Source organism: Alternaria rosae (genome assembly GCF_020736505.1).
Source record: "Alternaria rosae strain MPI-PUGE-AT-0040 chromosome Unknown BKA58scaffold_4, whole genome shotgun sequence".
NCBI classification, from domain to species: domain Eukaryota; kingdom Fungi; phylum Ascomycota; class Dothideomycetes; order Pleosporales; family Pleosporaceae; genus Alternaria; species Alternaria rosae.
In genome coordinates this window covers 2,038,581-2,054,190 of record NW_025763573.1, presented here as the reverse complement: position 1 = coordinate 2,054,190, position 15,610 = coordinate 2,038,581, and the positions used below count along the sequence as shown (strand labels likewise).

The 15,610-nt window shown below is 52.6% G+C and overlaps 7 protein-coding genes across 7 annotated transcripts; 2 read left to right on the top strand and 5 right to left on the bottom strand.

Moving 5' to 3' along the window:
- Window positions 1–122: 122 nt before the first annotated feature.
- Window positions 123–771, bottom strand: BKA58DRAFT_439005 (uncharacterized protein; the record flags this gene model as incomplete). Its single annotated transcript, XM_046173635.1, has 2 exons — window positions 123–609; window positions 662–771. 2 exons carry the CDS (start codon window positions 769–771, stop codon window positions 123–125), a joined length of 597 nt encoding a protein of 198 aa, XP_046026502.1.
- An 897-nt stretch (window positions 772–1,668) lies between these two features.
- BKA58DRAFT_383030 (uncharacterized protein) lies at window positions 1,669–2,665 on the bottom strand. Its single transcript, XM_046170147.1, has 2 exons — window positions 2,643–2,665; window positions 1,669–2,590 (listed from the first exon to the last, which is right to left on the bottom strand). The coding sequence occupies exon 2, from the start codon at window positions 2,518–2,520 to the stop codon at window positions 1,960–1,962; it is 561 nt and encodes a 186-aa protein (XP_046026501.1). The 5' UTR covers window positions 2,521–2,590; window positions 2,643–2,665; the 3' UTR covers window positions 1,669–1,959.
- A 2,184-nt stretch (window positions 2,666–4,849) lies between these two features.
- On the bottom strand, window positions 4,850–6,479 carry BKA58DRAFT_383027 (uncharacterized protein). The gene is made up of 2 exons (XM_046170146.1): window positions 5,965–6,479; window positions 4,850–5,806 (listed from the first exon to the last, which is right to left on the bottom strand). The coding sequence occupies exons 1-2, from the start codon at window positions 6,079–6,081 to the stop codon at window positions 4,955–4,957; spliced, it is 969 nt and encodes a 322-aa protein (XP_046026500.1). The 5' UTR covers window positions 6,082–6,479; the 3' UTR covers window positions 4,850–4,954.
- Window positions 6,480–6,555: 76 nt separating this feature from the next.
- On the top strand, window positions 6,556–8,244 carry BKA58DRAFT_468617 (SMAD/FHA domain-containing protein). The gene has a single exon (XM_046175118.1). The coding sequence runs from the start codon at window positions 6,796–6,798 to the stop codon at window positions 8,095–8,097; it is 1,302 nt and encodes a 433-aa protein (XP_046026499.1). The 5' UTR covers window positions 6,556–6,795; the 3' UTR covers window positions 8,098–8,244.
- A 417-nt stretch (window positions 8,245–8,661) lies between these two features.
- Window positions 8,662–10,741, top strand: BKA58DRAFT_156411 (glycoside hydrolase). The gene is made up of 2 exons (XM_046164879.1): window positions 8,662–10,453; window positions 10,516–10,741. The coding sequence occupies exons 1-2, from the start codon at window positions 8,783–8,785 to the stop codon at window positions 10,645–10,647; spliced, it is 1,803 nt and encodes a 600-aa protein (XP_046026498.1). The 5' UTR covers window positions 8,662–8,782; the 3' UTR covers window positions 10,648–10,741.
- Window positions 10,742–10,835: 94 nt separating this feature from the next.
- On the bottom strand, window positions 10,836–11,130 carry BKA58DRAFT_439001 (uncharacterized protein; the record flags this gene model as incomplete). Its single annotated transcript, XM_046173634.1, has 2 exons — window positions 10,836–10,999; window positions 11,061–11,130. 2 exons carry the CDS (start codon window positions 11,128–11,130, stop codon window positions 10,836–10,838), a joined length of 234 nt encoding a protein of 77 aa, XP_046026497.1.
- Window positions 11,131–11,368: 238 nt separating this feature from the next.
- On the bottom strand, window positions 11,369–15,581 carry BKA58DRAFT_468614 (uncharacterized protein). Its single transcript, XM_046175117.1, has 2 exons — window positions 12,797–15,581; window positions 11,369–12,746 (listed from the first exon to the last, which is right to left on the bottom strand). The coding sequence occupies exons 1-2, from the start codon at window positions 15,465–15,467 to the stop codon at window positions 11,629–11,631; spliced, it is 3,789 nt and encodes a 1,262-aa protein (XP_046026496.1). The 5' UTR covers window positions 15,468–15,581; the 3' UTR covers window positions 11,369–11,628.
- Window positions 15,582–15,610: the final 29 nt, after the last annotated feature.

Below are 15,610 nucleotides of genomic sequence, written 5' to 3'. Positions count from 1 at the left end.
TGCGCAACAGACATGACAAACTGCCCAAGACGTTTCGACCCCCAAATTGAGTTCTTGATAGCTTGTATATTACTTCGCATGCGCTCCTTGTCGCCCACTGTCGCATTCTCCCCGTCTTTGTTTCAAACACTTGTCTGCATGCTGGGTTCAGATGCTTCCTGAGCCTTGCGCCGATTTGTAGCTGCTCGAGTTCGCCCGCGACTGTCGACAAGCGCAGCAGGCTTCTCGGTGACGAGTCTGGTAGTTGGAAGCTTTTCGGCATCATCGCTGGCATTTGCGTTGTCGTCCGCACTGTCGTACATGGAACCCTCTACTTCTTCATCTGCAGTATCTTCTGCCTCCTCCTCATCGTCTTCTTCTCCAACCTCGATTCCATCCTCAACCTCGCCAACCTTCTCCAACTCCTCGTATACCTCAAAGTGTAAGTCGACACGATTCTTAGCTGAAGCCTCGATTGCTGACTCTTTGCGAGCGCGTTCGAGTGTGACCTTGAGTAGTATGATGGGAAAGCCCTTCGGCTGGCGCAGTCGTAGATCATTTTTACGGAAGCGAGCCTTGGGGGTACCGTGGTCCCAGTTCGTCTTTTGGAGGATGGGCATTACGAGATTGCTATTGATGTTCTTAGTGTGGTCTGTCAGGTATCTTGTGAATATATGCTTACCCAGTCCGTCCAGGTCCACCGGAAAGTGCGGCAGGATCTGAGAGTGCTGCGCCTGAGTCGATACGGGGCTCTTCATACGCCTTCTCTGGTGCTGCTTTGACATGAGCCATGTCGCAAAACTCTGAGCTGTTTGGTCGCAGTGGGAAGCGGGTGTGCTGACACGCGCTACTGGATCCTATCGCGACAGCGGAGTAGGAATGAAGAAGAGAACAAAGGACAGAGCAGCCTAGCGAGCGTATGCACGAATGATTTTACGTCACGCTAGCTGGGCCAAGATGTCCCAGATTGAGCGTTGTGGTCAAAGTGAAAGTGAACATGGGAGTTGGCGCAGTCGTCCGGTACCAAAGTCTTATTGAGCAGACCCCGGGATGAGGAAACAAGTGTGACGCACGGTGCGACAGTGACGAGAAGATATCCAAGAGATAGGAACGGTGAGTATATGTGCTCAATCTTTCTGGTAGCTGTTGACCCTCACTGAATAGTTCCCGAGGGAGTCGGGAACGTGACGGCCGATACATGCACACTGTGGTAGTCGAGGAAAGCGACCTCAAGTTGGCCCTCAGGCAAGAGCATAGGATCTACGCTTTGCTACGTAGATTACGCTACCTTCCACGGCCGGCAAATGTCACCTCTCATTCATGGATGTGTCTGGTCGATCGCTAAACTCTGATTGAAGAGAAAAACTGTGGCAACGGCCTGTGGTAGCATTGGCGAGTTATGTAGCCGTGAATGAATTATGAGTGTCATCTGGTCTACATTAGTTAAACGATCTTGAGTAGAGACGTATAGTCCATCATGAGTGCTCGGCACAATAACTACAACACTCTACGTTGCTCATATGGCGCAGGACAGCACCTCCATCTCCAAAGCGTCATTGGACGTGCGACGTCAGTAGGAACAATAAGACATGAATGGAATCAACTTGAGAATGCAGATGTGCAGATGTACGGCGCAAGCGTGTTTAGGTACGACGTGGGAATTATGCGGATCATTTCCTCATTCGATGTGGCCCTACTCAGCGCGATGAGTAAAGCAGCCATCACGCCGAAAATAAGAAATACACGATACAATACGTGACGGGCAACAAGATGCACGTTCTTAACGTAATTATCATGATTGTTCAGCAGTACCTAGTTTGAAGCTGATGACTCCATGAACTCTAGACTGAGGGGCAACAACAAGACCATACTTAACCACCCGTACCAAATATCCATGTACTAGCTCTGGATATACTAATGCCTTCCACCCTCCGGACGTTGCGCATACCTAGCTCTCTACTCTTACTCATCGCTAGATTTTTAGGTACGGATCACGGTACGGACACTACTTCCGCTCACGTTGCGCGAGTGTGAGGGCGTTCTGGGCGAACTTGTGGCCTGGTCTTGCTGCCTCGTAGCTGCGAGGCTATACGTGCGAGCTGGGGTCAAGCACGTTGAAGCGATGTCTAGAACTGGTGAGGTCATGGGTGTCGATGCCATAGTCCCGCCGATACCTGTTCGAGATATTGGCCATGCCGTGCTGAACGGCGCATTGCGGGTAATCGAACAGCTCATTGGCATTGTGGCGGCGAACGGGGTTGTGAGAGCTGATTTGCGTGGCGGACCCACAGATATGCTGAAAGGCATGTTTGGTGAAGAAGTAGTACTGTGCCTACGTTCAGATTGATGCGAAGGCCGCGTAGCATCATTGTTTGTGTCAGGCGAGAAAGGAGCTGGCGAAGTTTCCACGGCGCGTCCATTTGCTGATGATGTTTGCGTGATATGCGCGCTGGATGCTGAACGTCTTCCTTCCACTCGTTCCGCGATCAGTCCATGGTCTCTGTGGGAGGTCTGATACGCCCCAAGCAATGGCTCACTCATACTACGTTTGTGTACAATGCGTTGATGTGGTACAGCCGAGTTGGGCAATGGGAAGCTTCTGATAAGTTCGCTGCACTGAATAAGTTAGACGCTGGGCTCTCACACCGTCAGCGCGCACATACCGTAGCTGTCCGCGGTACGACCAAGTGTGAAGAGGCCCCAGAACCCATGAGGTCAGCTTCGGTTGCGTAGTCATTCTTATGCGCCATCTCATATAATGTCGCTGGTATGTCAAGCTCGCGTGAGTTTCTCGGTGCCATAACGACGCGGTCCCGATCGCGCGAGGCAGCCAATGGGTAGACAGCAACCGGGGATACTCCCAGGGCAGTCACAATATGACCTTCGTCCATAACAGGCGAGACAACATTGGCGCCATCGAGCTCTGGTGTTGTCGGCGATAAACTTGAGTGGACAGGTGTAGCTGTTGGCCTGAGAGAACACGCTTCGGATTCCAGATCGCTCGTCCGGCCGTAAGCTTCCATTGGCGCAGTGATCTTCTTCAGCTTTCGAATGTCACTTTTGTAACCTTTGATGTCGAGCTTGAAGAGAATAATTTCCCTAACGTAGAAGTCGATCTCCTGTCGCAAGCTTTCCATCTGCACATCAGGGGTATCGACAAGAGCCTTTCCCTTCTGTTTAGATTGCTCCCTCCTCAAGTGCTCATGGAGCCTGTCCATCCACCTATCGATGTCTTCCCGTCTGGCGATGGAGGCTAGCTCCGGCCAGCTGTCTTCACCCTCCCAGCCCATGTGAAGCTTCATTGCCGCATGCCGTCTAATTTCCGCTTGCAGCAAGAGTTTGTGGTGCTCCAGCTGCCTTTGCACTGTACAAATGACCTTGTCCTTCTCCTCAATTACGGATTCGCGATTCAGGATTGCGGCTCGAAGTCTTTCCATGTGCGTGTCTGGGTGGTCTATGTCTGGACGAACGGCAGTCGTCTTGTGCTCCTGTTCTAGCTTGCTGTTCGCCCGTCGTAGCTGTTCTCGCTCTTTCTCCAATTTCGCAATGCGACCATCTTTCTCCCTGACTTGGTCTTGCAGACGCTCAATGTGCGCGACAAAAGAAGCTAGCGTTTCGTTCTCTTGAGAGTCAAGCTCTGAGCTGATAGGCGAAGCGCTCGAGAAGACCGTACTCATGCTCATACGTCCATCGGAGGCTGGATGACTCGTGCTAGGTGGTCCTTTTGGGTTGAGGTCGAAGGGTGATTTCCCGTCCATCAAATTCGAAAGTTGCTCTTCCGCGTCGAGTCGCTCAGTGTTGGCGATCTCGAGACGGCTCTCAAGATGATCAATTGTGTTCTGCAGGGCCTGTGTAGATTTGGCAAGCTTGTCAGCGTGCGCCGCCTTGTCCTCGAACTCAGCACATCTCATCTCGGTTAGCCCTAGCGTCGAACGAAGCTCCCTCTCGCCTTTCTTCGATTCGTTCAACTTCGCCATCAACGACTCGATCTGCTGTTGGAGAGCAACATTGTTTTGTCTGTACTGGTTGAGCTCTGGGAGCAGGTTCCGAGTTGTCGTTTCTGGTCGACGTGTAGCGCTGAGCTTCCGCTTCAAGCTCTCCTGATAGTCCAAATCAGTAATCGGTCTCCAATGCAGAGCAAGTGGTCTTTACCATCTCTGGGCTGCTTTCTGAGCGTCGATGTGAACGCTGTTTGTTTTCAAATTCGATCGGACTGACAGATTCAGGGTCCTCAGTAATCGGCGAGGTTTCGCGAATCGACGTGTGTGGTGGCTCAGCGCTATCCGAGACAAAGGAGATATCACTCCTCGACACTAGAAACGTTTAGCATACTGAACTGATAGGTGGTGTCACGGTTGCACAGCTCGAGAAGCCATACTGGTTGATCCAACACGTTGGAAGGGAGCGTCTTCACAAAGCGGGGAAGTATGGTGGACTGGACAAGAATTCTTGGAAGGCTGCTTACCGTAGTGCAGGCTGCGCTTACTATCCTGCTCTTGAAGCAACCGTATGTAATCTTTCAAAGATGCAACCTCCGCAGAGTGTGCGTCTACAAGGCTTGCAACTTGTGCTTCGTGCGACGATTTCAAGGCGGCGAACTGAGATTGGAGGATTGCGTTTGTCTGATTCTGTGTGGTAATGATCACTTTTAGCTCGTCGATCTGCTTGCTGCGCGTCGATGAACTGGTTGCAGTAGACGCCTGGGTATAGTCAGCATTTGGATGGAATACATGCTGGGCACCTGGAACGGCCCGAATTGGCCACTGCAAGGCAGAAAAGAGGCATGGCAATGAGACTAGTGGTGACAGTTTGTGCAAGTGCCGCCCGCGCAACGTGAGAATGTGAAACATAACACCACCACTACCGACCTGCCAGGCCTTCGATCCGTCAATACAACGAGACATCGCCAGCGATCAGCCAGATGCCATGGCCTAACGGCAGAGCAGTGCATCTAACTCAGGCACATATCGTCGCATCAGAGTTGGAGATGGCACACAGAGAAGTTCTGAAACTGTTTCGTTATGCAGTCTTCTTGTTTGTCCAGTAAACACGCTTCTATCAAGAAACAAATAGCACTCACTTCATTTTGACTGCTGCGTTGGCGCTTTTCAGAACCCTGATCACGTACTTTCTTCTCTTGGACCTGCCGCATCTGACTAGAATCATGCCTGCCGCTTCTGTTTGTCGAAACCTTTCCGTCCATGGTAGAGAGCGAAGTAATCAGGTCCGGTCTCGAACGTCTTCGCATCCCGGTTTTGTTCAAAGACTTGTTATTCGATACAGCTGATGGGCCGACTTGGGCCATAGCGAGGGAATCGATTGCATCGCCGGTGGGAATATTTCTCATGATGCTATACCGCGAGCTAAGTTCTGGAACGCTTCTCGTATGATTCAATTGTGACGGGACCAAATCCAATGCATTCAACGATGTAATTCCGTGGTTCAAACGCTTGTCAGGCGGGTGGCTCTCCCGTCGAAAGAGCTGGATTGTGGGTTGGACGGACACTGGAGTTGTACAGGATGGAAACCCTTGATTCTCTAAGAGAAGAGAACCAGGGAGCTCAGCGGGTAGTTCTGCAATCGACGGTACCGAGACGGAACGTGGGCGACGGGGAAGAGGCTTTTCTACGGAAGCAGATTTCGAACATGCAATCGTGCTGGGCACCGGAGAGCGCAACATGTCGCTAGACGTAGTCTGGAGGGTCGTGACAGCCCCAAACACGGCTGCATCGCTCTGGGGTGTGATAGGACTGGATACATATTGTTTGTCGTCCGACGGAAAGATGACAAGGTTGGCTGAACGTCGTTTTTCAACTTTCAGCGTAGTCTGGAAGAGATGATTAGCGAATGGTGAGGCACCACAAGACAACTGCAGACACCGACTTCCAGACGGCCGCTGACATTGGTTTACGGGTCGTCTCGTTGTGCATAAGACGCCGTCGTCTTTGCCAACGCACTGGCATGGTTCTGTGCCTGTGATCGTACCTTTGCTTCGAAGTCGGTGTTAGACTCGGGCTCAATCGATAGCAACCCCCCAGTGCGATAGTAGGGCTCTGAACTAGACTGGCGTTTTGACCAGGAAAGGATTCGCTTGGACGGCATTGCGCTATCGTTGCGCACGCCGCACTCAGTGGCAGCAATACAGCGGAGGCATGAAGATAAGATGGAAACTACAGGCGCTCGGGCTGCGATATGGTGCGAAGAGAGAGAGATAGGCAAAAAGGCAATCGCCAGAGAGTTTGCGGGTACTGGGACGATGGTTTGGCTACGTTTGCAAGGCGCTCATCTTGGCCGCCTTCATAACGCCCGCTGTCATGTTTCGGGGCTGCAAACCACGCCGTACCTGTCTGGATCCGGCTGAAGACGCTGCTGCAGGGGCCAAATGGGCCGACTGGGTGGGAGAGAAACACAAGCTCCTTGCATATCGTATACATAGGCGCCTTGGAGTGGATAGTGGCGCCGTCGTGGACATGCAGCGAATAGACGAGATGAAGATGAGGCGCGGTAGCGCGACGCCGTGACGAAGTTGCAGGAAGCTTGGGCCTCCCTCTTGTCTGGGGAAGTCGCGACCGACAGCTTCAATCGCAAACCGGCTATTGCGTACTAGTCACATTCGTTTCTGTTTCCTTGCGCAGCCCACTACTAATTACGGTGTAATGGTCTAGCCGGCTACCACCGCAGTGCAGGCGACTTGGCGCCGCCCCCAGGAAGTCCGTTGACGTTGGCTGTACCCACTAAAGAAAAAGTTGGGATCGTCATTGCGCCCCCAATCTCGACACTGCGACTGCGCCCCGGTGCTCAGCAATCGGGCCCGATATGGCGAGAGACCTGTCGCCCTATAGCGCGCGACGGCTGCTTACGCAACAGCTAGTCCAAGGCCAGACTGCCTCGCCCCCGATAGTCGCAAGCAGGAACGGAAGCCCGAGCAGGTTGTCGAGACATGGATCCGAACGCGTTGGGAAGGAGGCTTCGATAGCGTCTGGTCACCGCTCGAGAAGTAGATCGAGAGAGAGGAAGCCCGAGAACGTACCGAACGCCCGTGAGCCAAAGGACACGACAGTCGAGCCAAGCGCTGTCCGCGGGCGGGAACGGTCGCCGGAACCATACAGGAAACCGCAAGGCTCCTCCAGAGAGACGAAGCGCGATGGTTCGAGAGAGCGGAGGAAGGATCGATCCAGAGACAGGCGACGAGACCGGTCACGCGACAAGAGGCGAGAAAGATCAGGCGACAGAAAGAGAGATCGCTCGAGGGACAGAAAGCGCGATCGCTCGCGCGACAAGGACGGAGACAGGAACAGAAAGCGCGATCATTCCACAGACAGACACAGCCGGCGAGATCGCTCGCGCTCCAGAGAGCGACGACGCCGCGACAAGTCCAAAGAGGGCAGGCGTTCACGCTCGCCCATACCGTACCGTTCTCGCAAACCGCGCACTCGCTCGCCCTCTGCACCCACGTCTCCTCCGCCCAAGCGGCACCGGCGCACACACTCTCCATCGCCCTCGCGCTCACCGCCTCCCCACAAGCGGGCTAAACAACCGCTACCTTCACAAGAAGTCTCCTTCCGGGGGCTTGACGACTCGGCCCAACCACCCTCCAAGTATGGCGGCGCACCGCCTGACAAGGAGAAACCCAACTTCAAGCCTACCGGCGCGCTAGCCAAAGCTGCCAACCGCGTAGAAGGCACCAAGATCTCCCTCAAGTACCACGAGCCGCCCGAGGCACGCAAACCGCCCGCTTCACAACCCTGGCGCATCTTCGTGTTCAAGGGCGATGATGTGGTAGACACCATCGAACTTTGGAACAAGAGCTGCTGGCTACTTGGACGATCACTGGAAGTCGTCGATTACGTACTCGAGCACCCTAGCTCAAGTGGACAGCACGCCGTCATCCAATTCCGGTACATACAAAAGACGGTAGAAGATGAGTTCGGCGTCAAGAGCCACAGAGGAAAGGTCAAGCCCTACATCATTGACCTGGAAAGCAGTAATGGCACGGAGCTGAATGGAGAGGATCTCGAGGCGAGTCGCTACTTTGAGCTTAGGGACAAGGACATACTCAAATTTGGAGGCAGTGAGAGGGAGTACGTGGTCATGCTGCCACCAGCGGAGTCTAAGTAGGAAGGAATGAACATAGTAGAAGACACACACTACCATTGCGTAGTTGCAATAATAAATGCGGATGTCACATGGAAATCTCTCGCTGACACAGCAGCTGGGTCCAGATATACACAATAGAGAGGAAAAAAAATGTCAAATCATACGTGAATACTACTCTCTGGGGATGATGTTGTGTCTCACAAGGACCTGTGGCTACGCAGTTATGATGAAGCTACCAGTGCCATTGTAACTCGAATATGCTTCAGACATCAGACGAGTAATAGCCCTCCCGAAAACATTATCAATAGCCTTGGACAGAATGTATCTGAGACATATTGACGTTGTGGTGTGAGTTCCCCTTGATAAGTTTTGTATTTAAGCAAGGGTGCCTGCCCAGTAGGTAAATACAGACAACCGTACTAAAGTTTCTTAGGGCCAAGCTATCGTGCGACGGACTCATCATCTTCGGATCGCGATTCTATTCTCCGTCGGACTTGTCTTGATGATACAATGATGGGGGGTTCGGGCGTGGAGAGCGGCGCGTAATCAGGTACAGGGTCCAGTGTACGACAAGGATGCCGCTTCCCGACTTGGCAGGAACCGCCGTCATCAGCCTCTCCACAGTTCGTAAGGCGCAGACATCGTCTTGCGCGTCCATCCTCTTCCCTTCTTTATGCCCCTTTTTACTTAATTCTTGTAATACACCATGGCGCTTTTGCGACGCTATGGACTATACACCGTCCTCGCCGTGGGCTTCATGTACATGCTTTGGTCCCTCAGCTTTCCATACGAGCAGCCTGGCGACGCACCTGTAAACGCCGACAAAGGCCCGGAGAGCCAGCAAAGCCAGCAACCACAGAAAGAGCAAAAGTACAAGTCTTTCGATTGGACAAAGGTCCCCTTCAAGAACCGCATCGAATCCCTCGTTCCACTACCGACCGGCGAACCGAAAGCTTTACCACCAATACAATTCAACTTTGGACAAGAAGATGCTACGGCCAAGAACATCCGCGAGACGAGGAAGGAAGAGGTCAAGAAACAATTTTTGAAATGCTGGAAGAGTTACAGAAGCCTCGCATGGATGCACGACGAGGTCCGACCCATAAGCGGAGAGGCAGCCGATCACTTTGGAGGATGGGCAGCCACCCTCATCGACGCGCTCGATACATTATACATAATGGGCTTTGAAGAGGAGTTCTCGTCCGCCATCAAGGACATCGAACAGATTGACTTTGGATACACCGATTTGGACCATATCAATGTGTTTGAGACGAACATACGGCATTTGGGTGGTCTTCTGGCGGCTTTCGAGCTTAGCGGGGATCAGAGGCTATTGAACAAGGCGAAGGAGGCGGGCGAGATGCTATACCATGCATTTGACACACCAAACCACCTACCAATCACACGATGGCAATTCCGCGCAGCGGGCGAGGGCAAACCACAGGTAGCGGACGAACAGGTTCTCCTCGCGGAGATCGGAAGTCTGACTATGGAGTTCACGCGTCTCTCGCAATTGACTGGGGATCCGAAATGGTACGACGCTGTCAACAGAGTGACCAGACTTCTCGAAGAACAGCAGGACAAGACCAAGCTACCGGGTATGTGGCCTCTGATTGTTAACGCTCGAACTGCAGACTTTACCGGCGACAGTGGGTTCACCCTGGGAAGTATGGCAGATTCGACGTACGAGTACATTGGCAAGCAATATGCGCTGCTCGGCGGTCAAGACGCTATCTATCGCAAGATGTACGAGAGAGCAATGGACACTGCGTCCAAGCATGCCTTGTTCCGGCCATCAACCCCAGAGAACTCCGACATGCTCATGTCAGGATTCGTCCGTGCCGAAGGTGCGAATACGTTGTTAGACCCGGAGATGCAACATCTGGCATGCTACACAGGTGGCATGTTCGCCCTCGGCGGAAAGCTATTCCAGAATGACGAACATGTTACGATCGGCCGGAAGTTGGCAGACACTTGTGTTTGGGCATACAAGGCATCGCCTGCAGGTATTATGCCCGAAGTATCGCATCTTCTCAAATGCGACAACACGACAACCTGTGTATGGGACGAGAAAGCATGGCTCGATGGTATACTGTCCCGGACATCTAATGCTGCGGACGAAAAGGATCCGTTGAAGAACATTGCGAACCTCCGCCTCCCCAGCGGCTTCATCAGTGTCGATGATAGAAGGTACATTCTCAGGCCGGAGGCTATTGAGAGTGTGTTCATCATGCACCGCATTACAGGGGAGCAACAATGGCAAGCTGCTGCATGGGATATGTGGACGGCTATTCAGCGCTCCACGGACACAGACATCGGTAACTCCGCATTGGTAGACGTATCCGCCGACTCTCCACCGAGGGCGGACAGCATGGAGGTAAGCCATACCCTAATTCCTTGTCAAAAGAAGGCATTGAACGTGTGCTAACACGTCAACAGAGCTTTTGGATGGCGGAAACGCTAAAGTACTTTTACCTGACGTTTAGCGAGCCCAACGTCATCAGCCTGGACGACTGGGTCTTCAACACCGAAGCCCATCCCTTCCGTATCCCGAAACCAAAGGCAGCGTAACACCTACGACGGAAAAACATTGGCCATATACGCGGTCGCATAAAGTTCTTTTGGCGTTACTTGCAAAAAAATATATACCCGTAATTTATACAATGATATTCGTAATTTCACAATGGCGACGGAGCTTTCGCTGGTCTTTCCTTTCTTTCCTATTCATACAACATTCCCCGATAGACAGAGATGCACATCTAGTGCGTACCGTAGTTTGGTCCACCGATGCCCTTCTCACCGGGCTTGTTCGCGCTGGGATCGACGCCAACATTTGAGTTTCCGCTGTCTGAAGCTACGGGTGCTTCGCCGGGCGCATGGCCTTCTTTCGCTGCGGGTGCGTTTGATGCACCGAGACCTTTGCCTGTCATGCTTGTTAGAACGACATTCCAGCAGAAGTCTAGGAGCACAAGTGAAGAACGTACTCTCAGCCTCTTGCTTGTTGAACTTGTCTGAAGCAGCATTGCTCTGGCCGGGTGTCTTGGAGTGAGGCATGTTGGTGACTTGGTGTGTGGTTGTGTGTGAACGTAAATTGGAGTTTGTGTAAATTGGAGTGAAGAGCTATGTGGATGAAGCTTCAATGCTAGAAGACGCGCGACTATTTCTTTGTTTTTTGTCGCTTCCATCAGCCTAGTCGTGACTGTGATGTCACTTTATTCATGATATCATCAGTGTAGTGTTAGGATGCGAAAGGGTCCACTTTAGCGCTAGATGCAGGTACGCGATCGCGATGCGCTACTTATCATCGATACTATCTCGGTGCCAGCATCGAGCTACCTCAGGTGCGGTATTGAGAAGCGTAGGACGAGTTGGATGTAACAAGCTTTCGATAGTAAATACTTATCGCTAGTTCACAAGCTACCAACCCCTTCCATAGCCAAAAACCTTCCATAAATACAGTCTCATGCAAACCCTGAGAAACGTCCGAAAGGAAACGCTAAACGCCAATTCATGCACATCAAAACAAAATCTTAACCCCGCTCCTCTTCACTCTCAGTAAGTCAACATCTTCTGTCCGCCTTTGCCATCATGGCCCTCACCAGGCTTTGCGAAACTACACCACCGGTCCTTGATGGATACGACCTCATACGTACCCTCCTCCTGGACTGGAATGCTCATACTCATCTCATGACTGATTTCCGTCTTGATCTCCAGCACTTTGCTCTTTCGTCCCTTGTTTGCATTGGTGCTTCGCGTGTAGGTAAACTCGAAAGGCGGTGTACCCCAGAACTGGAACTCTAGATCCGTACCGCCACCCTCGTGAATGTCGATCTCGTGGACTTGACCTCCAGAGAGACGTACGGAGGGGATTGGATGAATGGTCTTGGTAAGGTCGAGCGCTGCAAGGCACTCGGAAGCGGAGTCGCGTAGACCAGTGATAGTGAACGATCCTGGAAGCTCAGCGAGACGGCGGAAAGTGGTGCCCGGGTTGGAGGCCTTGCGCTCTTGCTTCTCGAAGGTGTAGTATACTGTGAAGGGACTTTGGCCGCTAAGAGCGAAGGACAGGCGCTCACCGACACAGAAGTCCTGCCGGTCTTCCAGGGGTGTGGCAGTAGGCGCATCATGAACGCTAATTTGCACACGGGGACCACCTGGCAGAGGCTTGAGGGTACATCCACGCGAGTCGCGAACCTTACGGATGGAAATTGACGAGTGACCGAGGTGCATCTTGCGGTGCTCAATCTTGAGATCATACTTGTTTGTGGGGATGTTCTTGTGGACGCTGATTTCCGGCTTAGGGGTACCTTGATGTTTGATCTCGACTTCCAGGTAGAATGGTGCAACGCCCTCCAGTGTGATGGGGATGACTTCTTCGCCCTCTGACTCTCGTGAACAGTAACTGTATGTCTTTCCAGGTTTATCAAAGCGAGCACCAGGACGCGAATGAACCTGTTGCTGAATCGTGATAGGCGAGAAGTGCTTCTTCGAGTGGTCGTACCTGGCGTCTGCGAGTTTCTGGAAAGTGTATTCGTAAGTACCAGCCTTGGAGGTTTCTGATCGAATCGATGCAAGACCACCAACGGTGTGCAAGTCCTTTTCGCTGACAGAAGCTGTCTTTCCCTTCTTGTCCTTGTATTCTTGTCGGTAAGAAATGTCGAAAGGAGCATTTCCTACGATGTGATTAGTATTGGCAATGTGTGGGATTCTCGGGATAACTTACCAGTCAAAGACACATCGAACGAATCCTCGTCACCCTCGCAGACGGCGTCCTTAATGTACTTGCTGCCTTCCAGTACCGCGCTACTCTCAGGAACACTGAGCGAGGGACGTGCGACCCAGGATACGTCGAATTGGTCAGCCTTTTCATCGATCAAGCCAGGACAAACGGAGTCTTTGACGGAGATCAATTGATATGTTCCATCTGTCTTGACGTCAAGCCATGAGTTGGGGTTCTGGAAGCTATCCTTCTTGACCTCCTTGGTCTTCAAGTTTTCGTACTCTAGCAGCCAAGGGCCGCTTCCAGTAAAGCGGAGAGGAAGTCCAACTTGTCGACTTTCCAAAGCCAAGACTGATTGTTTGCCTTCGATGTGCCCGAAGTACGCCTTGGGTCGTTCGTGACGAACATTGACTCTAGCTTCTTGTTTGAGAACCTCTTTGCATTTGGATTTGTCGGTAACACTCGTCAGAGCTACGACGTACTCGCCACCGCTGCTGAGCTTGTCTGTTCGTATCACGTAGTGCGCAGTCTCGGTCTCGATAGCCCGCTTCGTACGCTTGCCATTGTGGACAATCTCGTATTCGAGCTTCCAGGGTGCCTCGCCAGCAAAGCCAACGTCAAACTCGACCACATCGTCAATACAAGCTTGCTTAGGTCTACTGCTTTCAATGAAGTATGCTTGTGCGGATGGCTTGACGTCCTGTTGAAGTTTGATGTTGCTAAGGGTCCTCTCTTTGTAGACCGAGTCGCTGATGGTTTTGAATGTGTATTCATAATGACCCGCATCTTGCGGTGTGAGATCAATCGTACTGCGGAGGCTGGCAATCTGAAGTGGCGGCTGTCTGACCTCTCGGCCATTGTCTTTCTTCTCGGAGTAGGTGACCACGAAAGGTGGACTTCCAACGAAATCAAGGCCAACGCGGAGACCGATGGGGTTGCCCGCGCATTTGTCTATGATGTCCTCGCTGTCCAACGTGAGATCCGGCTCGGGCGGGTTGTGTAGTAGGCACGAAGTAGGTTCAAAAACCTCACCCTCGCAGAAGTCGGTCGACACAGACTTGATAGTGTAGAGACCGGCAACCTTGATGGTAGGCTGCTCACCCTTTCGCATGACCTGCTTTTGCAGCACAGCATCTGGACTGTGGTAGCCATCCGAAACGATATTCTCTTGGGGTGTGAAGAGATACTCAACGGTATGCGCAGACTCAATAGCGTTTTTACCCGTAGACTGGTATTGGACAGGCAGACGAGCGGCTTCACCCTTGGGCACCCGAAGCGGGTTCTGTGGGCTGCAGCCTCTGAGGAAAGCTGTAGGGCGCTCGTGGACCTCGAATAGTTGACGAATGCCTGCGACCTTGGGCCTTGGGCGCTCGTCATCGTCGACGTTCAGATAGCTTACAAAGTTGCCCAGTCCATCCTGCACCTCCTCGATTTCGTACTCCCAAGAGCCACTAGTAGTGAGAGATTCGTTCAGAGGTACGAGAACCTTGTGCGTACGTGCCCAGGAAATGTCTTCGCGTCCGCTCTTGACCAGTGCTTGTGATGTGTGTTTCGACAGGGGTGAGATGGCGTCGTCTGGCTGCAGATTCTGGAATTGAGACCCGCCGCGGGGCTTTCCGTTTACCGTGAGGCGGTACTTGACGTTCAGAGGCGGTGTTCCCTCGACCTCGAGTGCAACGTTGGATAGATCGCTACGGCAGCGATTATTGCCAGTAGGCTTCACTCGAGCTTGCGGGCAGGTGGCCACGACGACGTTGGTGGACCGCGGTCGGACCAGAAGCTTCGACTGATCAGTAACCTTCTTGAGCAGATATACACCTGGCTTCTTGATCATGTAGGCCAGAGTCAATGGGTCGTCAGGGTCGGATGACTTCTGCGTCTTCCTAGCCTTCTTCAACATAGTCTTGAGCTCCCCCTTCTTAACGATGATGGTCTCGTTGACGTTCGTATCGATGTCGATGCGCAGGATCTCCATCTCGTGAGGTTCGGTCTGGTTGATCATAATCGGGATTTCCAGTTGGGTGACGGACGAGTTCAGACAGAACGACTGCCGATCCGGGTTCAAGACTGCAGAGCCCTCAGGTAAGATGTTGACAATTTGCTTTCCGAGAATGAGAGAGGCGTTGTGTAGGATAGCACCAGGCTTGACGCTCCGTTCGCTGATAGCCAATTCGCTATCCCACAAGAAGCCCACCAGGCCCATAAGCCATGCCTGTACCGGTATGCCAATCCTGAACATGAGCATGACGTCGATGCCCGCATGCAGCACAAATAGCAGGAAGGCCGCGCCGTTGCCCCATTCCAGCCAAGGAATTTCCAGCAACGGTATGCCAAACATGAACAGTACGTCGAAGAAGCACCATTTCAGGCACAGCACTAACGATTCGTCCTCCTCGACAGCCAGAGTATAGAAGTCGTATGTTCGGTATGCCCATAGGGCGACGTATAGGGCGAAGACATAGAAGCGTTGTTGGGCGGGATCGAGGATGTCGGAGGGTATTAGGGGCCCTGAGCTTGATTGCGCGGGGGCTTTGGGCAGATCTGGTAAGGGCGATTTGATGTTGGGTCGCGGTGTTGTGCCATTCGGGCTCTGGAGGCCGGGGGAGCGGTTCGTGTTCTGTGGTGTTGATGGGAAGCCGCCCACGCCTCGGCGAACCTGGGGTGTGCCGTTCATCGCACCCGGAAGTTAAGCTTCGGCTATATCGTGATCATGGGTTGGAAGATGCGACGGAGATGCGTGTTCGGCCGGGGGGTTGATCGGGAGTGTTGCGCTGGGAGGTCTGTCGGTGGACGTGAAACTCAAACAAACATTTACTT